The sequence below is a fragment of the Marmota flaviventris genome, chromosome 1 (assembly GCF_047511675.1).
Source record: "Marmota flaviventris isolate mMarFla1 chromosome 1, mMarFla1.hap1, whole genome shotgun sequence".
Classification (NCBI taxonomy): domain Eukaryota; kingdom Metazoa; phylum Chordata; class Mammalia; order Rodentia; family Sciuridae; genus Marmota; species Marmota flaviventris.
In genome coordinates this window covers 6,571,892-6,593,584 of record NC_092498.1, presented here as the reverse complement: position 1 = coordinate 6,593,584, position 21,693 = coordinate 6,571,892, and the positions used below count along the sequence as shown (strand labels likewise).

The window sequence follows — 21,693 nt, the reverse complement described above, 5'->3', positions numbered from 1 at the left end:
ATTATTCAGACTCAAAACTAGATTCTGATCTATGCTACCTTGAAGACACTGTGCTAAGTAAACAGCCAATCACCAGAGGATGAATATTCTGTGATTCCACTTGCATGAGTTACCTAGAATAGTAAAATCCAGATAGCAGGATATAGCCGTTATCTAAGGGCTGGAGAGAAGGGGGAACAAGAAGTTATTGCTTAATGTGGACAGAGTTCAGCTGGAGATAATGAAAAGGCTCTGGTGATGGACAGTGGTCAGGGCTGCCCAACAAAGTGAATGTACTTGATGCTCTGTGCAACCATTTTTGTACTTAGAAATCATTAAAATGGTGAATAACAAGATTAAAATAAAAACAAAGAAGTACAATATCATTAGTGAGAGTTGGTATAAAAAATGCAAAGATGTCAAAATTGGAAGTTATTTCCTGCAGAAAATACTTAAGTTTAAAGAAATGAGATAGATTTTCAGTGGAATCAGAGAACTATTTGCAAACCAGATATCTGACAAGGGATTTATATTCAGAGTGTATAAAGAACCTTTACAATCCAACAGCAACAAGAAATAAGAAGGAATAAAATAATATAAAAATAGAAAGCTTTGAGAAAGAAGGAAATTCAATATTTAGAAAAATTTAAAGGGATTTAAAGTATAATAGAGTGTTTAAAAACAGGTTACGCATAACTGAGGCAGAAATAAGATAATCTGCAAAAATAATTATGGAGAATAAAACAAGAATGTAGCAGGAAGAAATAAAGAGATGGAAAAAATATAAAGGTTTTTAGAAAGAAGGAAGCCAGAGTGAGAAAGTCTAACTTAGGACTAATCAGAATTTCCAGTGAGATAATAAAGTGAATGTAGAAAAGGAACTAGCAAGAAGATAATAGAGTTGTACAGAATGGAAAAAGAAAACTGTAAATTCTGAGACTAAGAGTTCTTTAATTCCTCCTAAATAATTTTCAGGGGAAAAGAATCCACAAATACCTACACATTTTGAAGTAACCTTCAAAACCCAGAGACAAGGAAAAACTCTTAAAACCTACCAGAGAGGGCTGGTGTTACAATGTTTGCCTGGCATGTGCAAAGGCCCTGGGCTCAATTCTCAGCATCACAAAAATAAACAAATAAACAAATGTGACCTGAGAGATTAATTTCTTACCAAAGAAGTTGAATCACAGTAAAGTAACATCCTTACAATGTGCATGGAAAATACTGTGGAGCTAGAATTGTACATCAAATGCTACTATTATGAGCCAGACATAATAAGGAATAGTCTACTAAATAAAACTGAGAAGGCTTCCACCTAGCCCTCTATTAAAAAAAAAAAAAATTTAACAAAGTTTGTTCTTTAGGGAAGAAGAAAACCAACCTGAATGACAGGAGATAAAGTATTTTTTTCTTAACATAATCATGGGTAATTCTTATTAAGCCTAGGGCCATGGTATCACTGAGCTACACCCTAAACTCTTTTTTTTTTTTTTTTTTTATTTTGGAGCATGTTCTCACTAAAGGTTGGCCTCCAACTTGCCATCATCCTGCCTTAGCCTCCCAAGTAGCTGGAATTACAGGCATGTGCCACCGCACCCAGTTCAATCATGGGTAAATCTAAATAAATGCTGAGTATATTAAAATATTTAATTTGTGGGATTAAAACAAATCAAGGTAGAATTAAAATTCAAAACAAGAATATCGTACTTTCTAATTGTATTGCATTTTCCAGACAGAGGAAAACCATATGAATCACCTGAAGAATTTATTTAACTAATGCCCATATTTTTCAAATAAACATTTCAAAGAAAAACACTAAAAAATAGAAATCCTCCTAAATGGGAGGAGAGCAGACAGGAAGGGGAGAGGGAGACTGCTCCGTGGTGGGAAGGGGGAATGGAGAGGGATCAAGTGGGGCAAGGCTGAGAAGCTCCCGGCAGCCCCTGGTGAAGACAGACAACTGCGATGTGTTCTTCCTACTCCCGAAGGGATTGTTACAAAGCTGACAGTTTTCCTGAAACTTAGCTGCAATTTTTTTCTGCAAGCCCCTCTATGGGTCTGAGACTCTGCGGCCTTCTGTGCAGAACTGGAGGACGCGGAGTGCCACACATCACCTAGGGACACCTGCAAAGCCAGGAGAGCCCTTCCTTCCCTGCCACTCCATCTTTCTCTCCTTTGGGAACACTATTCCAGCAGGTTCCCAGGCAGCTCATGAACTAGAGGGCAGGGAAATTTCCAAGCACCTCCCAGACGAGGAGACACCCGACCCACGGCCCCCAGGTCACATGAGCAGAAGCCGCAAACATCAGCTGGATGTAGGTTGAGGCAAGAAAGCTCACCCTGTCCCCGCAGCATGCAGCCAGCTCAGGAAACCCTGCCCTTCTGTCTTCTCCCTGCTCTAGCTGGGAACGGAGAGGGGAGCTCATGGGAAAGAAATGATGAGGAGTCTCGCCCCATGCCAGCATTCCTTCCCTGGCCCTCCCTGGCCAAGGGGCCTGGTCTACTTGTGGGGGTGCCAAGCGCTGATGGTTGCAGCTTTTGAAATGAGTATGAGTGGGCCTGGAACACGGAGTGGGGTCCAATCTAATGACCAAGTTGTGGAATCTGGAATCTAGTCCTAATATTGAAGAACCCAAAGCGCAATGGGGAAATGTCAGGCTGCCAACACAGAGTTAAAAGCGGTGGTTAAAAAAAAAAAAAAATCCTGTTTATGCTCTGGGTGGTTTAAATTTGTCAACAAATACATCATGCATAAACAGGCTGGAGAATACTTGCTCAACCCACGTCAGGCCCTCCAAGTTATCCCCATTTGTATATATACAGTTTCATCACCAAGACTGAGTTGTGCAAACGGACAAATGGCTGTTGGCTTTTCCAAGTAAACAAAAGATGGGGGGTGACCTCTGATGTTCTACAGAAAAGAAAAACTAAACTTTAGGAGAAGCTTCTAGGCAATTCTGGAGGCGTGTGGGTGGACAGTGAGGGTCAGCTGCAAAAGAGACCATCTTCCCTCGGAGGTCTCCCCTTAGGAAACTTCGTGTCAGGAGAGAAGTTGCCAAAGGACACACGGACCATTTCCTGCAACAATGACGATTAAAAAGCAAAACAAGAGAGGAGCTGACTTTCGTTTACCAGAATGAAAAAGGAGATTTCCCATCCCGTCTGACCATGAAAGGACTGGTGTGGACAGTCCACTGGTGTGGACTGTGAGGAGGGAAGCACAGAGCCCTTTCTGACGTGTGTCCTCAGCTCAGCTCCGCCTGTTTCTTACCAATCACTGAGATTCCTTTTTCAAACTCTGAGGTTAATGAATTTGTAAAAACATAAAATAAAATAAAACAAGAAGATTAAACTCAAGGAGCCTTGTTCCATATCTGGAATCTCCCCAGCAGGCCATCAGAAGTGATTCCTATGAACCAGACTTTCTTAAAATTTTCTGAGCACCCAAAGCACCTGAGACGTTGGGGCAAATCAGATTCTGACCCCACCTGTCCGGGGCAGTGTGGACATTTTGACTTCTAGCAAGCCCCGCCTTGTTGCCCAGGTTACAGGACAATGAATCACATTTTGAATAGCAAGAATTGGGACCACCAAAGTGTTTATTCAACTGAATATAAAAAGTGAAAAAAAGAATTAGCTATTCCTCTGTCACCTCTCCCCCCAAATTCATTTGTTCATTAAGTGAATATGTATTAATACCCACCCCCAGGATTCCCCCAACCTGCAGAAAAGCAGAGAATTGTGCGTCAAAAATCTTCCCTCCTCATGGCCCCTCTCCCAGGCATGCTCCCCGACCACCTGCTTCTGTGCTAAGGGTCAGGATCATGCCATCCCTTGGGTTGGTGTGACCCACACAGAGAATCCTGTCCCCACCGGCAAAAGAGTCATGATTACAGAGGGAGGTGGGGTTTTTATCTCCCCTTCGTCCTCCGCGGCCACAGTTCCCCCCTCCACCACCTCATCCTCTCCAGAGACACCCCAAGGATTGAAAATGCCCAATTTGAGACTGGGTAGCTCCCAAAGAGCTGCTACCCCTCAGGGGTCTCAGAGTTATCTATTCTGAGTGGAACCAGAAAGGGTAGAGTCTCAGGGGGGAGAGGCAGGGCCCTGCTCAGGGGAGGGAGGATACTCTGGAGGAATGGGGACCCCAGCAACCCAACATCAGCGTGATAGAAAAACTGACCAAGACATTATTGAGTCCTGCTTCCCAAGTACCCGCCGCCTTTCTGACCACACAGGACCCTTAAGTGAAAGGCGTTTCAGAAGCATGCCTTGGCTTCTGAGTTTGGCTGAAATCTCAGGCTGCTCTTCCTGCCCTGTTAGCATCTGTGTTCCCTGAAGAGATGATACAGAAATGTTGGAGATTTACTGGAAATCACATTAAAGGAGATTGCACTAGAAATCCCAGTGGCTGTGGAGATTATGATGAAAGAGCTTATCCTGGAAAAGCCGGTGGGGGGCGGGGGCTCCTAGGGCAGCACTGGGGGATGGTGGATTTCCTGGAGACCGTGAAGGTCAGACGCAGAGAGAGAGGAAAGGGCAGCCGCATGAAACTGTGTGACAGTGGCCTAGGACCTGAGGAGACCCGACGGGGGGTGCTCTGTGGTGCACCCAGGATCAGCAGCCCTAGCAGCTGTGGCTGGGAGAGCCAAGACAGGTGTGCGTGCAGCCCTGCTGCATCAGAGGCTGCCCTTGGGAGGCCTGTGGAAGGATCCCTGAGAAGGGAGTGTTGGGGTGCCCCTTGGGCCCACTTCCCAGCTGTCCCATGTGTCCCCCATCTCCAAGGGTCCTAGTCTGCTCAGACCTCTGAAACAAAACACCACATCCTGTGTGGCTTAAACAATAGAAGTTCACGTTCTCTCGGTTCTGGAGGCAGAAGTCTAAGGGTTAGGTGTTGGCAGCAGGTCTCTTCTGAGGCTTGCTGAGGCCTGTCTCTGTGCGCTCCCGTCTTCCCTCTGTACCCTAATCTCCTCTCCTTATAAGGAGGCCAGACATGTTGGATTAGGCCCATCCACTGACCTCATTTTAACTTGATTACCTCTGTAAAGGTCCTGTCTCCAAACACAGTCACATTCTGAGCCACTTGGGATTGAGAATTCAACATACAGATTTTGAGGGGGACATATCCAACCCATAGCATCCACTACATTCCACTCTATTCCAGAAGGGGCTGGAATGGTGCCCTTTCTCCCCCCAGGACTCTGGGTGCTTGTTAAGCCCCGAGGACACCCCTGCTGCCGTGCAGATTAGGATCGTTGTAGATGGAGTCCTGCGTGTCAACATCTGTGACGACTAATAGGCAGCACCTCACCCCGCCCCCTCGGTCACTGTTTCTTGAGATCAAGCTGGTGAATGAGCAAATAATTCAGCCCCATCAAATACACTCGTGAACACTGGGGTGTGAGAACCCTGACCATTCTGCCCTGTCACGCCCGTTTACGCACCAACCTCAGAACCCCCTCCCCCTGAGTGCCTTCTCCTTTATATCTTCCCTTCTTCTGTTCCTCATCTCCCTACACTGACTGCCTTCCTGCCTAATGTGTCATTCATTTGACAGTAAAGTAATATTCATTCCTTGCAGCCTAGGATTCACATCTTGTCTCCTAACAAAATTGCCAACTCCTTGATATCCACAAACTAAGTCTGTGTGTTATAAACCTTGCAGTCAGCAGCACACAAGAACAATGAAGTTCAACATGTAAACCCGCCACGATTTCATGGATGCTGGTAGAAGCACAAAACCCCTGAGTCAAAAGATAAAGAACCATTATTACTCACAGTAACGGCAGTAGCCATTGCTACCGGCATGCAGCCCTTCTGCACTGGTCCCACGAGCCCAATTCCCACAGCCATGCAAAGAGGCATTGCAAGTGCCAGCTGCACATGTGATCAGCTGGGTTCCAGGAGAAGACCCCTGAGTTTAAGGAACCTGATTCTTTTATAACAGGCAATAAGCTTGCCTGTCCTTTGCTCCAGAAGGAGACACTACTTTCCAGGGCTACTCCTGAGGAGGCACAAATATCTTTGGAAAGACAGACTGGAGCACAGGGGGTCCGTGCCACTGCTCCCAAGACATGCAGAAACACCACAGACTCACAGACAGGCAACAATAAACGTCTCTTTATGAATCTGCTTTTCTTGAAGGCTACCTATGTGAGTCTCTACTATGGTTTGGGCCTTAAGTATCTCCCGAAGGTCCACATGGTAAAGGCCTGCTCCCCAGAGTGGTGCTATTAGAAGGTGCTGGAACCTTTGAGATGGGGTCTGATGAGAGATCCTCAGGTCATTGGGGGTATGCTCTTAAAAGAGTGCAACCCCAGCCCCCTCCTTTCCATGTTTTTGTTTGTTGTTTGGTGGAGGAGACTTGTTGTTTTTATTTTTCGCTCCCTGATCGTGAGGTGAGTGGATTTGCTCCACCACCTGCTCCTGCCTCGATGAGCTGTCTTGCCACAGGCCCACAACCAATGGGGACAGTGTATCATGGCCTAAACTTCTAAAGCCATGAACTAAAATAATCTTTTCTTTTGGTGAATTGATTATCTCTGGGGTTTGTTATGGTGATGGGAAGCTGACCAATACTGTCTCTTGGCACAATATGCACCTCAACCCAGCTTGGCTTCTGGACTCCACTACGTTTGCATTTACTTATTTGGCAAAGAATGGGGGCTTCCCTTGCTCCATAGCTGGCATAAAGTAAATGCGGAGGTTCAGGCTCTAATTTCTTTCCTTGGGTTGGGGTTGCCAGTGATCCTGGGCTCAGGTTTTCCTGAGGGATGGTTTGTGGATTTCAGACCTTAGGAGAGGAGTAAACCAGTTAAGCTCTGTGAGTCCTGATTGCCTAAGCGTTCTAGCCTCTTAGGGCACTGGTGTGGCCTATGGAGGAAATGACAATCTGCCCACACTCAGAGTTCAGCTTCATGTGTCCTGTTCAGGTTTCCAGGCTGTTGGATGTGGTTTGTAATCAGTAAGAGATGGAGATAAAAATCGGAGTATGTTTTCTGCTTAAGTCGTTCAGTGGCTCAACACCCACTCTAGGACAGCGCCCGAGTCCTGATCTCAGCCTCTTCCCTGGCACTCCTGCTCAGCTTCAAGGGTCGCTCCTAAAACCCACCATCAGGGTTCACGGCTCCCTTCAACTCTAATGTCCTCTCACTAAGCCCCACCCATTGCCTTACACTTGCCGTCCATCTTCAGTTGGCTCCTGGCTGGAAGGATTCTGGAACACTCCACGCCCCTCAATCCCTATGGAAAACCAACCCTTCCCTCCTACCCTAGGTCAGTAAAATGGAAAATGTTCTTGTCAAAAGCCTGATAGTGAATATTTTAGGTTTTGGGGCCTTCGGTGTCAATTCGGCCACCGTAACCCAAAACAGCCAGAGACGAGGTGTAAGCAAGCGGGCTGGCTGTGTCTCAGCCTTTATTTATGAAATAGGTGGCCGGCTGCATTACCCCTCAGGCTATGACTGGCTGACCCCCATCCAATGCTTGAACACACTCTAGTCTCACAGGCTTATTTAACAAATCTCTTTCTGAGGAATAGCAGGAGAAGGGCCCTGGGGAGAGTAAGACCACCCTCCTCACAGGCCCCGCTCCTGGCTTTCATGCATGAGAGCCACATCCCCTCACTTCAGCATTTCTGCACATCAGCAGAACAGCTCCTCCCCATGGGGCAGCAAAGGATCAGGACCCGCCTCGCGGAGACTGGAGCACCGTACCTTCAGAAATGATCACATCTTTGCAGTTATTTTCATATATGTGTAAAGAAAATGAGAAACTTCAAAACAACGTAATTCTATCATTTACAAAGAAAGTGAAGAACAGCAGGGGCGCGTGTGTGTGTGTGTGTGCGCGCGTGCGCGTGTGTAGCGAGGGAGAGAGGGAGAGAGGACCAAGACTACCGCAAAGAGAGCAAGAAAAAGGAAGTGGGGAGTGAACAGGAGGGGCGTCCTGCCCGTGCTCCCAGAGTTCTGTGAAGTCTACAGGCCAAAGTTCTGAGGCTCACAGCCAATCCCAGAGGGTGAGAAGGTTCTGTGCCTGCCAATGTCTGGCTGGGCACAAAATCCGCAGTCTGGCTGGGCACACAATCACGAGCCACCACACAGCTTGTAGATTCAAACAGCAACTCTTTATTCCCGATAAACGCCAAGGTCGCGGGTTCGTTCCCCGTACGGGCCACCAAATGCTGCAGTCTGGCTGGGCACAAATGCCGCAGTCTGGCTGGGCACACAATCACGAGCCACCACACAGCTTGTAGATTCAAACAGCAACTCTTTATTCCCGAACTCACACCAGCCGTCTACAATCACGTTCTGGGGAAATCCACGTTCTCTGCCCAAATCCACGTTCTCTGCCCAAATCTACGCCCACTGGGCTTCTATCTCCAAAATATACTGTCTGAATCCCGTGAGAACTCAAGGGGAACTCAGGCAGCAGGATACGCCCTATTCCCAGCAGGAATAATCTTAAACCTTAAACCTGGAACCTAAACTGGGAACGCCCTAAACACGATTATCTTAAAACCGGGAACACCCTAATCTGCCTTGGTCCTTGAGCAAGGTCACCTACATTCAATGTCACTGCAACATGTCAGCAACATGGGGTACGCTGGCAAGGAAATTGTCATACCTACTTGGCTAATGGCTCCCAGCATGTGCCCATGACAGTCACCTCACCTTACACTGAATGGAAGCAGATGGCAAGGGGCCATTCAGCTCTGGGATCAAGGAGCAGAGCCTAACTAAACGCAGCCTGGCTGGGCCTCGCCTCCGTGGGCTGAAAGCTCTCATAACGCACGCAAAGTGTAAACACCGAGGAAGACCCATCTTTCTGTGCCAATTCCTTTTCTGGTTGTTTTTTATTTCAATCAGCTTTCTCCAATGTGACGAGACCTCTTCGTGGGACCAGGACACTGGAAGAGCGTGGTGGAGGAAAGGCGGGGAGAGAGGGCTGCAGAAGGGCAGCACAGCGGCTGCAGCAGAGGCAAGAGGGACGCCTGTGGCCCAGGGACAGTCACCATCTCCCTGTGGGCCCAGGGTGCTCCAGACAGGGACATGCAGAGCCCCAGGCCAGGCTGCTCAAAAGATGACCACAGTTGGGGTCTTCTCCTTGGAGACGGAGGGAACCTCCCCCAGGAGCTTCTTATCTGACCCTTCCTCCTCCTGGGGAAAAGACAAACGGAAAAAATCAACCAAAGGGAGGAAAAAACACTGAGGGCAAAGTCAGCTCCCCAGAAGTTGACCCCAGGAAAGAGGAAACAGAAAGGCTGACAGGAAGTGGCAAACAGGGCCTGGTGGCAGAGGAAGGGGAGATGGGCAGTGCCCAGGACGGAGTGGAGGAGAGAGTGGGGAGCTGGAGTAGAGGAAGGGGCAGACAGGCACCGGGAGGCAGGGGTTAGCCCTGCCCCATTCCCAGACAGAGCAGTGGGCAGCCCGGCCTCTGAGGTGGGGCCTGCCTTGGACAAGGGAGTTCAGGCCCCGATGCTCCTCCCTCTCCCGCTGTTTTACTGCTCAGACCCACACCACTCAGCAGCACCTCCCGGACACCTCACCAGGGGCTGGGAGCTCTGGACACACACACTCCGGAGACACAGTCCCAGGGAAGCCAAAGCCAAGATGATCTTCAGGATACAGACAGCTGCAAGCAGGGAACAGAACGCTAAGAACATTTTCTGGAGATAAAGGAAGAAAGAGATACGGTCAGGAGCCAGCCCCTCGGATCCCGTCCAGACCACCACCTCATCAAAGCACAGGACCCTGCGCGAGCCACTTCCCACCAAGGTAGACTGCGTTTCCCGGCAGCAGGGACCACCATCCCTCCATCCCCCTGGCTTCTGCAGTGGCTCCTCGCCACCCTCTGGAGAAGTGGGGTCTCTTTCTCCACTCCCTTGAATCTGGAAGGGTCTGCCTTGGCCGTAAAACCCAGTGGGAATGGCCCACACAGTGACAAGCAGCCTCCAACCAGCCTGGCAGCTTCCGTTTCCCCCTCTTGAGTCGCTCACAGCTCTACGCCTGGGAGCTTGTTGCATGCTAAGAGCTTCCTGGAGAAGTCATTGCAAACTCTGGCTGAAGCCCCAGCTGAGCTCCCAGCCAAGAGCTGTCCTCATGCCCTCAAATGACCACCCCCAAAAAGCATCTGCCTGCAACCACATGGGAAAACCCAAGTCTGAGCCCAGGGAACCTACAAAACTCTCAGAAAGAACCAACTAGAGCTTTATGTTGTGGGATGGTTTGTAGATGGCAAGAGATAACCAGCAACACCCACAAAAAGCCAGGAGGGTGGCCCACAGTCTCCTCCCTGCTCCTCATCCCCTAGATTCAGGGAATCTCCATGTTGTGGGGGGTTGAGAAACATCTGTGGCTTAGTGAGACCTGGGTGAGGTCCAGGTGTAAAGCCTGCACCTCAGCCCTCCATTGTCCCCGTTCCTCGGAGCCCAGGATCAGGGTGGGTCCCTGGAAGGCTGCACCCTTCCTCACCATCATCTTCTCCATGTAATTCCTGCACCTCTCCTCCCTCCATTTGTCGTTGTAGCTCCTCCACTTGTATCTGTAACTAGTGGTTGTGTTGAGACCATCACACAGAGAGTTGATCTCCGTGACGGAGGAGCCATTGGTTTGCCAGACCAAGCTAGTCACACAGAGGACAGTCGCAGCCACTGCTGTGGCAATACACGCAAGGATGAGCAGGCCTGACACACAGCCCTGGAAGGAGAATGTCAAGATGCAGATTCTATCCAGCAACGGCAGAGCCATGAAGTCCCCACCCTCCAACCTGTCTCTCCTACCCCAGCTCCTGTCACAGAAAACCCCGTCAACACCCCCAGGGGTATCCTCAGGATGTTGAGAACCAAAGGGTAGAAGACAGAAAACTGAGCAGGAAAACTAGACCCAGGAGGGAAGAGATGGAAAAGAGTAGGAGAGAAAGACGCGGCTGACCATGACTCACGGAGAGTTTGCCCGGGTACTTCTCATGGGCGATGGCCCCAGCTCCGGCTATGATAGCCTGGAAGAGAAGACACCAGGAGAAGGCCTCCAGCCTACTCCCCTGAACTGACCCACCCTCCTCCAATGGTTCCCAGACATCCAGAGCGAAGCAGGGTTCAAGAGACAAGTGAGGAAACCTGGCGCCTGAACGGAACTTCAATTCCACTCTCCCCGCCTTCCCCACCTTGCCTTGAAGACAAAAAGGGCAAGACGGCTTCCTGGACTCTGGTGGCTTCCGCAAGTCCCCCACCCAGAGCCAAAGGAACTTTCTCCGCCAACCCCTTGCCTCCCTCTGAGCTCCTGGCCACCTCCTTCCTCACCACACAGCCTGCCCAGAAGGCACAGCCAGAGGCCCGCAGCTCCGACCCGGTCCCAGGCCCAAAGTAGAGACACACTCCGAGAGTACAGCTCACAACCCCCAGCAATATCTGGGTCACCTGCAAGACAGGATAAAAAGTCGACTCTCCCCGTGGCCTGCACACCCCAGGGCAGCCTCCCCTCTCTGCCCAGGGGCTTCCTGCCTGTCCTCTGTCTACCTCTTCTCAGCAGCTCCGACTCCAGAAGGTTCTGTTCCCTCAGCTTTCAAGGAGCTGCACCCCTCCCTCTCGTAGGTTTGACCTGTTTTCCTTCCTGGCTTCTTCTGAATATAAACACTTCCTCATCCACCTGGTGAGTCCCCCTTTTTTCTCCCCCTTCTCCCTTGGGAGTCTCATTCTGTGGTCCAGATACTCTGTCTCACCTCAGCTTCTGGCCCCACGGGGCTCTGTGGTAGGCACAAAAGTGTGCGACCCCATCCAGAAAGGAGTGTGGTGGCTGAGAGCCTACCCAGCTCAGCTCCTTTGGGGTCCCCCTCCTCTTTCAAGCTGAGGGCACATTCTTTGGGGATGGCGTCCCAGCCAGGGATTGAGCAAGATAATGGTTCAAGGCCATCACGCCCAATGTGGAATCTTGTGATGTGCCGTCTTGGCTAGGGAGCTCCCCAACAGAGACCTCGTCAGCACTGCACTGCAGGCTGAGAGGCCCCTGCCTGACCCTTCTCATCTCTTTTCATTTCATAGGTGCTACCCCTCAATAAACCATGCAACCCTAACTCCAACTTCCCAGGAAACCCAACCATCACAGGCTCCTGGGTACCACCAGCTGCACGTCCTGGGAACATCTCAGCTCGGTCGCAGCTAAAATCCACTGTGCTCCTGCGCTCCAGGGTCCCTTGCTTGCCCTCCAGGACTCCTGTCTCCCAGTCGGCCACACTCCAGACCTCGGCATCTTGAACCCATGTCTTCCCTCATATCCCAAAGCCAGTGACTCCCAAGTCACAGAGACCCAAACACAAGGGTGGGGACGCCTTTATTTCCTCCCCACTTCTGCTACGACCAGTGAGAGCAGACGTTCCATACGTCTGACCTGGACACCTCCTGCTCAGAGGCAGCCAGGGCCCAGGTTCCTGCTTGGAGCCCACCCACAGCCCTCCTGCCTCCGAGGCCGACTCACCAGGCCTCCCTGTCATTCAAGGCCCTCAGCTGGCCACGAGGCTCTCAGCTGAAAGTCCGATTCTCTCTGCTCTTTACGATTGCATAGGCTTTCTGGCCTCTTAACCTTTGTTCCTGCCATTTCCTTCACCTGGAATTCCTTTGCTTCTGCTGCTGCCACCACCTTTTCTAAACCCAGTCCTTCTGCGCTCAGGGTCTGGTGCAGCCTCCACTCCTGCCTGCCCAGGACACAAGGTGTGATTCTTGTTTCTCCCATCACCGGATCCACCTGATCATTTGTGTTATGAACTCTCTGCAGGATGTGGAGCACGTTTAGGTGACAGCCCAGGGGAAGGGCCCAGCAAATGGCCTTGTACCTGCAGCCCTCAGTCCCAATTGCACTAGCAGCTCCAGAGAGTCTTCTGCCTGCTGCCCCGCCCTAGGCTGGCACTGCCCGCTCTGCACCATTTCTTTCCATCCCATCCTCAGTGGGGAACCCTCTAAGCCTTCTCCCAAACATGACGGAAAACGCACAGAGTTCATGTCCCTCCTGGTGGGACTCAGCACTTTCCTTTTCACTTCCTATTCTCCATCCTCTGGGTCACCTTGGTGTCCCACCTAGCCCCCCACACTCACCCCCAGAGCCAGCTGAGCATTGTTTATCCTGGCCCCAGAAGGCCCAGTATCCCGAGGGCGTGAAATGAACTGCTTCAGGGAAGCCCCAGCTTTCAGCAGCTGTGTCAAGGCCGATTCCTGGTGGATGTGGATATCAATGTGGGTGGGCTGGGACAGCGTAGAGACCACATCAACTCCGTTCACGGTCACCTTGTTTTGGGTCATCATGCCTGGTAGGGAAAAGCCAGACAAGAGTGAATGGAGTCTGAGAATCAGGTGAGGTGAAAAGCCATACCTGACCTGGTTGAGTCCAGAGGTCCTCCTGGACCAATACCAATGTCCCAACAACCTTACCCTGGGGTGCAAATCCAGAATTTCACCACATACCTTATTGGACCCAAAATGACCTGTGGGGTGTAGGATAGGACAAAGAAAAAATTCGGAATAATTTTAGTGACTCGGTATATATGTTTGCACACAACACTTTCACTAGTTAAAAAGTTCAAGAGATGTGGAGATGTGGCTCGGGGTACAGCACTTGCCTGGCATGTGCGAGGCCCTGGGTTCTATCTCCATTATACCTTTAAGACCTCTCTTCTGTCTTTTTCTCCCTGACGTCTAGTTGCCTCCCAAATGGAAAGTAACATGATCCATTTCCTACATATCTTCCAATGACATTTTTCACACCCAAAATGGTCTAAAAATAATCTTTCTCGCCCCTTTTCCTAGAAATGGCAGTATCCTGTACACACTGGTCAGCACAATGCTGCTTTCCTATTAGTATATGTTTGTAGAACAGTCCTACATGTATCCATGAAAAGCTTCTTTATTCATTTGCTTAGCTGCATAGCATCAGGTGTATGAATCCATCATGATTTATATAAATGTTCCCTGATTGACAGCTTTTAGGTCATTTCCAACGCTTTTCTATTACAGCCAATGTGGAAACGTGCATTACAATTTCAGAGGGTACGAACAGTCACTCTCCACAGAGGGAGCAGCAGCCGACAGGAGTGGAGCTGCCCTCCCCACGGCACAAGAGGGTGAAGCAAACTCTTCTATTTCAATATTAGATGGGAAATAACATTCCATTGCAGATGTTAGTAATTTTGCGCAATAAAATGCTCCATTTTAAATGTGATAAGCATTTAAAGCATTGAGATCATCAATGAATTTTGACAAATTTTTACCTTTGTGCAACCACTATTACGATCAAGATATAGATATCTATGTTGAAAAAAAAATGATTCAATGATTCTCCCCAGTAAGCACCCCAACCACCAGCTGCAGGTAACTGCCAATGTCCTTCTGGAGCTATTCCACTATATTTTAAATTTTCATTCAAATATATTCCAGTATCTATTATATTTTAATTTTCATTCTTATCATAAATGAGGTCCATCATCTTTTCATGTGTTAAGAGCCATTGTCATTTGTTTTGTGAGCTCTTCCTCTATATCCTATGTGCTTCCTATTTTATTTTGTTTTGGTCTTTATTGAATTTCTTTGTATATACAAAAAAGCTTACAATCTCTGCCACGAGTTGCAGTTATTTCTTTACAAGTTGCTATTTATATGTTGACTTTGCTTGTATTTTCATAGTTTTCATTTTTAAAACTCTAGTTTAAATTTATAAAAGCTCTTCCTCCTTTTTATGCTTCCTAGGTCATATCACATACTTTAAAAGGTCATCCCAGTTCCAGATGTTAAAATAATTCTCCCATGTTTTCTTCTAAGTGAGTTTAGGCTTTTGGTTTTACTTTTTAATATTGATCCCTCTGGAATTTGTGTCCTAATTTGGAAGACGTGGATCTGAGTTTTTATAGTTGTTCCGATGCTTAACTTCTGAAGGATAGCGTCTGTTTGTGAAATATGTCATCTTTCAGCAACTCAAGATGCTCTCCTGAGCAAAAATAAAGTTCCCATAGGAAGGGAGGTCTACTCCAGTCTTCCTACTCTGCCCATTGGTGTGTCTGATGAGCTCTGCACCATTACTCCAATTTAATTAGTATAGAGCTTAATGTCTGATTATGCTGTTTTGTGATTCCCTATGCTATTTTTTCAAAATCATCATGCCCATTTTTGGGAAATTATTTCTCCATATATAATTTAAAATTGACTTCCCTAGCTCCAAGAGAAATCCTACATAGGTGACTCTAACAAGGCATGCAAGTGAAGTGTCACAGATTAAATCAAATAGTAATATCGACTCCGATACCACCTCCCACTGTATGCTGCCACTCTCGGAATATCTCACACCCCACCACCACCACCACCAGCAGCAGCCTTCTTTGAGTAAAAGAACAGGTGTTTGATAGCTTGGAGGACGCAAAAAAGAGACCCAGGCTCACTCATGGGCACACAGAAGGAACACCAGCCCTGGATTTCAGATCTTCTGTTGGGGACCCAGAGTTGGCATCAGGTTGCAGTACTGAATGTGTCCTGTGCTCAGATACTTTACCGGAAGGCTCCCTGGGTACTCCTCCCACCCCACTCCAACCCTCTGAAGAGCAAGATCTGGACCCTCCAGCACGCGTAAGACTCCATCCCCACCTTCCACTGATTCCACGCAGTGGGCTCTGCCCTGCTGCCCTGGACACTTCCCGGTCCTTCCTCCCAGTGCTCAAGGGGTTGGGGACAGAGCACCCTGCTCCCTCCACCCACAGCCCTCAGGGCTCAGTCTTGAAGGAGCTCCATCCACCCAAGCCCAGGACAGAGACGGGAGGCGCTGGGGAAGGTGGGGCAGAGCAGGTGCCGGCCTCTCCTCCCCTCAGGCGGCTTCAGTCTTGAAGGGACCCTGGGCAGTGGAGGGCCCTGCCTCACCTGCTGTCCTCTGGGAGCTGGCAGAGCCGAGCAAGCTGGGAGGAGAAGACTTGGAGCTGAGGACCCTGCAGGGTGGTTGGGAGGGAGGGGAGCAGGAGGCAGGGGTAGAGGAAGAGGGCCTGAGGCAGCCTCGAAACTTCCCAGCAAGTGGCTGAAACCAAGGGGCCCATCTTGGGGGGGTTCCATCATACACACACACACACACACACACACACACCCTACTCAGACAGCATGCAGCAGAGGCACACACTTGCTCAGAAAGCCCTGGCCTGACAGGGGCTGGAAGAGGGGACACCTTCATAGGATCCCCCAGGGCATGTCAGTTGTGTGCCTACCCTTCATGGCTCCAGCTCCCCAGTGCCCAGTGACACCATAGTCTGGAAAGCCCCTGAGGACTCCCAGCCCCAGCTGTCTGCTGGGAAGTGCTAAAGTTTGGTCACTGCCCTCAGTCTCCATCCCTCTGGCTCCCCGCCAACTTCCTCCTTCAGCCAGGGCAGGATCCTGGGCGCCAACCAGCTCCTTCGCGGTCCTCACAGCTCTCCCTGCCACACACTTGCTCAGGGGCCCTGAGGAGAGCAGGTGAGGAGGCCCCAGCCCTGGCCCCCCAGCACCACCTCGCCCCCCACAGGCCTGGCTCCTTCAGAGCTGGCCGGGGAGGGAGGGACCACCCCACCGGGATGGCTCCAGCAGATGGGAAGGGAAGAGGCAAGGAGGGTTCTGGCCTTTGACCTCCACCCCACCACTAGTGGGGCAAGTGGCATGGTCAGTGCTGAGTGAGCTTCAGTGGAGGGGCTGAGGGGTCTCCAGGGCCCTCTGGGGAAGAGCCGCCAAAATGGAAGCTCAACAGAGGGCCAGAGCTTGGGGGCCTCGGGATTTGAACAGTCAGAGGGCTCTGGAGAGGAGAGGCCAGAGGAGAGCCCAGCTGGGGGCAGGTGGTGGACAGGTGAGGCCCACGGAGAGCTTGACCCTGACGCCAGGATCTGACCGTGAGTGGCAGGAACAGATATGAGGTGGAGGAGGAGCCCTGGCAGGGTCAGGCCGCCCTGAAGATAGCCTTCAAGAAGGGCCACATGTGTGGCTCTGTGACCAGGGCAGCCACCCAGTGACCCTGGGCACTCTGGCCCTGATCTCCGGAACTCCAGTGAACCTGCGAACATCTGCCAGCTGCTCTTCCTCGCTCTCCTGTCCTCCCTCACAGCCTGTTATCCAAGGACATGGGGACTGCAGACGATGGTGAGGTGGCTCCCGAGGCCCTGCAACCCACCCACATCAGTGTGCACGTCCACCAGGAGTCGGCTCTGGCCAAGCTCCTGTTGGCAGGATGCTCTCTGCTGCGGCTCCCAGCCCTCCCCGGAGGCACAGCCCCCCAGACCCTCAGCAACAGCCGGCTGCTGGTGGCCTCCTGGGTGAGTGTGGCTGCCCATCTCACGGGACCCTCCCTGGTGGGACATCCCTGTCCCTCACATTAGGCCAAGGCAAGGACCCTCTTCTTGTGGGTCACACACTCTCTGCCAGTCTCTCTCCAAATAGGTGCTGGGCCAGTTTTCTCTTCTTCTTAGAAATCAGTTTCTCCATCTTCTCATTACAAGCAGGGCATGGGGCAGGAGGCAGGGGAATGAGTTGAAAGAGTCCCCTCTCTGGGTTTTAACCACCAGTACCTGAAGTATGGGTCCACAAAGCCACCATAAGGCCTGGGGGCAGGGCTGCCTCTGTGCAGGCACCTAGGAGCTTGTCTTTAGGTCCTCTGTCTTCCAGGTGGTGCAGCTGGTGCTAGGTGTCCTGAGTGGCATCCTGGGGGGATTCCTCTATATCTACAGGCCCACCAGATTCTGCTACTTGGGAGCTGCCATCTGGACCGGGGCTGTGGTAAGTGAGGCAGCAGGTGACCAACCTCCCAACAGAAGGATAGGACTTCCCAGGACCACCCCAAGATGGTGGAACAGAATGTTAGCCATCGAAAAGACCCTAACTATCTAGGTCAGTTTGTCATTGGTGCAGATAAGAAAATAACCAAAGGAAGTGGGGCGATGTCTGAAGTCACAGGGTCATCTTTTTGGTCCCCTGCCCAGTGCCCTTCCCACCAGTATAGGTCCTCGTTTCCATTGTCCCAGTTATTAGCTAAGGCTCTAAGGACCTACTCACCTCCAGATGTCTGCCCTGAGATAGGGGAGGCAGATAGAGAGTCTGCAATCCCCAGAGGAAGCATAGCCTCCTAGTTCCCTGTTGTGCTCTGCACATCAGTGGGAATCCAGGCACAAAGGTCAAGAGATGTGTGTGTGCAATCTTCAATGGGAGCTCAGTGGGCTGCTCATGGTGGACCTGGGGACTCTCCGACAGACTTGCACTCTTGGGATAGTAAAACACACTTAGAGAGAGAGAAAACAAAAGACATCATCCCAATCCATCCAGTGATAGAAACACTTGGATTAGTTACAGAATAGCCAAACAGGATTTGGATCCATCTGTCCTCAGGGCTACACCAGACTTTCTGATTCTTTGAGCCTAACCAAATGAACTGTAGAGCTGTTGGGACAGGCCCTGGGACCTGGGGCTAACCAAAGACATCCTGCCTTGAGAGCTTCTCCACAACCTGGACTTCTACCCCTAGGATTGCCCCAACCCTGGAACTCTCGTGAGGCACCTGGTGTGGCTCAAAAAGGAGGGTTTTGGAGAAGGGAGGAAAGGCTCACACCTGGCTTGACCACGAGCACTTCTAGATGTCACTAGAACAGAGCATTCTGTAGCCTCAGGGCTTTGACCCAACTCAGCATCCTCAGTAGTTACATAACTACTGCTTAGCGCAAAACCTAGGAACATACATGGGGACACAGAGGCACTCACATTTCCTGTGCACGTCACTGCTGATTTAATCTCTCCCCAGGCCGTGCTGGCTGGAGTTGCTGGATTTCTTTACGAGAAACGGGGTGGAATTTGCTGGGTGAGTTCAGGTCAGGGCAGGGGAAGAAAGGAGGCTCAGGCCAGAGGCCAGTCCAAGCCTCCTACCCCATCATACTTGAATGTCACCAAGCATGGCCCTTTTGTCCCCAGTGCAGGCTCTGGGAGAGACTGCATTGCTGAAGTCTGCCCCTGCCTCCTCCCCTCCCCAGGCCCTGCTGAGGACCCTTCTCATACTGGCATCTTTCTGCACCGCCATTGCAGCCATCGTAATTGGGGCTAGTTCCTTCCATGAATACCACTACTTTGCAGATGAAGATGACTGTAAAATCTACTCAGAAAATTGGCCCACTAAATCCCCCATCACCCCAAGTCCCAAAGAAGTCAGAAGGCTAAACCTGTGCATCTCCCAGGTGAACATGCTGAAGGTAGGTGGCCAATGTGAAGGAGTGGGCAGGGAGGGCCAGGAAGGGGCGAGAATAAGGCCGTCCACAGAAACAGGTGCCCCTGCTCTTCACCTGATGATCGTCACCAAGCACCACAGGAAGAGCTCCTGCGACCGTGAATGCTGCAGACCATGGCACAGACAAGCCCTAAAATACCGACCATGAGAAAACCGGGGCCGCAGGACTTCAACGTGTTGCAAAGACGTTAAAGGAAACTGCTCCCTTGGTCCTCTCAAGTCTTGGAGGTTGTCAGGGAATCCAGTCCTAGACCCAAGTCCATCTCCGTAGAGATGAGGACACTGAAGCCCAGAGGGAAGGGATTCTAGCTGCATCCTACACACGGGATGCACTGACTCACCTCCAGAAGCCACAAAATTGGCAAAAAGCATGGAAAGGGAAGGAGAGCCACTGAATCTGGTGACCCTGGCTTTGGCCCTCTGTCCCCAGGCCCTGGTCATAAGCCTCCAGGCCATGCTCATGGGTGTCTGGGTTCTGTTGCTTCTGGCATCTCTGGCCCCGCTGTGCCTGTACTGCTGGAGAAGATTCCCCCCGAAGAAGGTGAGTCCCTAAATGTGTGTCTGTGTGTTGCGGGTAGTAGAGCTGTTCACAGCATCGTGCCTTTCTACCCCAACTCAGAAATCCTGTTTTCAATCAAGTGTCTCCAGCCCAAGAGCCCAGGAAGCCAGGGAAGTTCATAGCTATGTCAGCCCTTTGGTGCTTTTTGAATCAGGTACCTTTCGGCCAGTGTTAGATCTGGCTGAATCCAGAATCAAGCTGTCCTGGAAGAGAGAATCTGCCCTTTCTCTCCTGATTGGGGTTGTCTTGCTCTCTTTCTCCCTTAGAAAAGACAAGAGAGGAAACTACTGGGAGCAAATGGGATCTAGCCCTGAGCACTCATTCCTTCGGAAGGAGAAGGTGCTCCTTCTGCTCTACCTGTCCCCGTATCTGACTCTTGGAAGAACCAGCAAACTGGAGGGAAGAGACTCCAATAACCTCACAACCGTGGGGTCATGCTCGTCCCACGACCATGGCCGTGCCCTGCTCCACCGACCTTCAAACAGCTCTCCACTCTCCACTGCTCACTTCGTCATCCTGCACCCCTCCCTGTCCCCTCCTTTGCAGTAATTTGAAAATAAATTGCTCCTGGATTCTTACTTTGCTGTTCCAGGGAAGTTCTCTTGGCTGGGAGGGCAGCGGAGCATGAGCCAATCACAAACCCAAGACGCTCCTCCCACAGATCCAACCTTGTACCCGGGTCTAGAGTTGCTGGTCCTGAACCTAGACCCCCTTTGAGTCTGGTTCTGCAGCTGCGGATCCTAATGCCTGGGTATGAAGGATGCAGGGTGCGGAGACTCTGAGTCCTACTCCCTGCCATTCAGATTTAAAAAGGTAAATGCTCGGCCATTTGATGATTGGATTTTTATTTTGACCATTTGACAATATTAAGAAGTAGACACATAACACCAAGATAAAATTATTTTAGAAATCATCTTTTTCAAGATAGGATGTCCAACAGTATGATGAAAAAAAAAAACCCAGAATAATTGTCCCATGGAAGGGAAAAAACTAAAATGCAGGATATGAATCATTTGTTTTTAAATCTATGGGTAAACTACCAGAAAAATGAGGGAAACTCTCAAATGTCATAAAAGAAGTAGGGGCACATTCGGAGAGATGAGTCTTGAAACCAGCATCTGCCTGTGTCAGGTTCCACATGCCCAGGGCTCCAACTGAAGGACCCACCAAGTTCAGCAGCCTCTGCCTGTACTCAAGGCTACTCTGTGACAGTATTGATAGTGAAGACTCAGTTCTTTTCTCCATTGCCCATCCAATAACAAAGACAAGCTTTTGAGAAAAAGGAAAAAGAAGTTTTATTAATTTGTCAGCAAATAAGAAACTCAGCAGACTCAAGACTCAGAGACTGCAATTGTAACTTCCAGGGGGAGCAGGGGGCTTTTTTTTTTTTTTAAAGAGAGAGAGAATCTTTTAATATTTATTTTTTAGCGGACACAACATCTTTGTTTGTATGTGGTGCTGAGGATCGAACCTGGGCCGCACGCATGCCAGGAGAGCGCGCTACCGCTTGAGCCACATCCCCAGCCCCGAACGAGGGCTTTTTAAAAGGAGAATACATGGGCCGGGTTCCAGGTGTGCCCATCAGGAGGTACAACTCATAACCAGATGGGAGCCTTGAGAGATGGCTGTTTCTTAGATCTCTTAATACCAGTTCCTAAAAATTCTTCATTCCTTGGTCAGTGAGTCAAAGGATACAATAAACCCAGCGTAGGTCAGGAAAAATATTGATCTTGCTTCTCCCACTGTTGGGGAGGGGAGAGGAAGGAGAGAAAGAAAGAAAGAAAAAAGAAACACGTTCATTTTTAAGTAAGCCTCCAGTGGTTGAGCAGCAAGATTTATATTTAAAGCCTGAAGTGTACCCTGTTACATGAAAGGGACCCCTGTGACAACCTCAACAATAGGTGGGTTCTG

At 50.2% G+C, this 21,693-nt stretch overlaps 2 protein-coding genes across 3 annotated transcripts; one reads left to right on the top strand and one right to left on the bottom strand.

The window, feature by feature from the left end:
• Positions 1-8,814: 8,814 nt before the first annotated feature.
• Positions 8,815-15,978, bottom strand: Tmem176b (transmembrane protein 176B). 2 transcript variants are annotated; one of them, XM_027943479.2, is made up of 8 exons: positions 15,866-15,978; positions 13,430-13,449; positions 13,064-13,272; positions 11,279-11,395; positions 10,921-10,977; positions 10,452-10,676; positions 9,527-9,646; positions 8,815-9,137 (listed from the first exon to the last, which is right to left on the bottom strand). In XM_027943479.2, the coding sequence occupies exons 3-8, from the start codon at positions 13,268-13,270 to the stop codon at positions 9,054-9,056; spliced, it is 810 nt and encodes a 269-aa protein (XP_027799280.1). In that variant the 5' UTR covers positions 13,271-13,272; positions 13,430-13,449; positions 15,866-15,978; the 3' UTR covers positions 8,815-9,053. The 2 variants fall into 2 exon arrangements, with proteins under 2 accessions (XP_027799280.1, XP_027799281.1); XM_027943480.2 differs by lacking the exon at positions 13,430-13,449.
• A 384-nt stretch (positions 15,979-16,362) lies between these two features.
• On the top strand, positions 16,363-20,360 carry Tmem176a (transmembrane protein 176A). The gene is made up of 7 exons (XM_027943418.2): positions 16,363-16,444; positions 17,064-17,271; positions 17,621-17,731; positions 18,747-18,803; positions 18,973-19,188; positions 19,654-19,764; positions 20,049-20,360. The coding sequence occupies exons 2-7, from the start codon at positions 17,080-17,082 to the stop codon at positions 20,088-20,090; spliced, it is 729 nt and encodes a 242-aa protein (XP_027799219.1). The 5' UTR covers positions 16,363-16,444; positions 17,064-17,079; the 3' UTR covers positions 20,091-20,360.
• Positions 20,361-21,693: the final 1,333 nt, after the last annotated feature.

Excerpts from the sequence above, each read along its gene's own strand:
- Tmem176a (XM_027943418.2), top strand. The coding sequence starts at position 17,080 with ATGGGGACTGCAGACGATGGTGAGGTGGCTCCCGAGGCCCTGCAACCC. Across the intron at positions 17,272-17,620 it reads GGCTGCTGGTGGCCTCCTGG|GTGGTGCAGCTGGTGCTAGG; the intron begins GTGAGTGTGGCT and ends TCTGTCTTCCAG. Across the intron at positions 17,732-18,746 it reads CCATCTGGACCGGGGCTGTG|GCCGTGCTGGCTGGAGTTGC; the intron begins GTAAGTGAGGCA and ends ATCTCTCCCCAG.
- Tmem176b (XM_027943479.2), bottom strand. The coding sequence starts at position 13,270 with ATGATGACCCAAAACAAGGTGACCGTGAACGGAGTTGATGTGGTCTCT. Across the intron at positions 11,396-13,063 it reads ATGCTCAGCTGGCTCTGGGG|GTGACCCAGATATTGCTGGG; the intron begins GTGAGTGTGGGG and ends CCTGTCTTGCAG. Across the intron at positions 10,677-10,920 it reads AGTACCCGGGCAAACTCTCC|GGCTGTGTGTCAGGCCTGCT; the intron begins GTGAGTCATGGT and ends TTCTCCTTCCAG.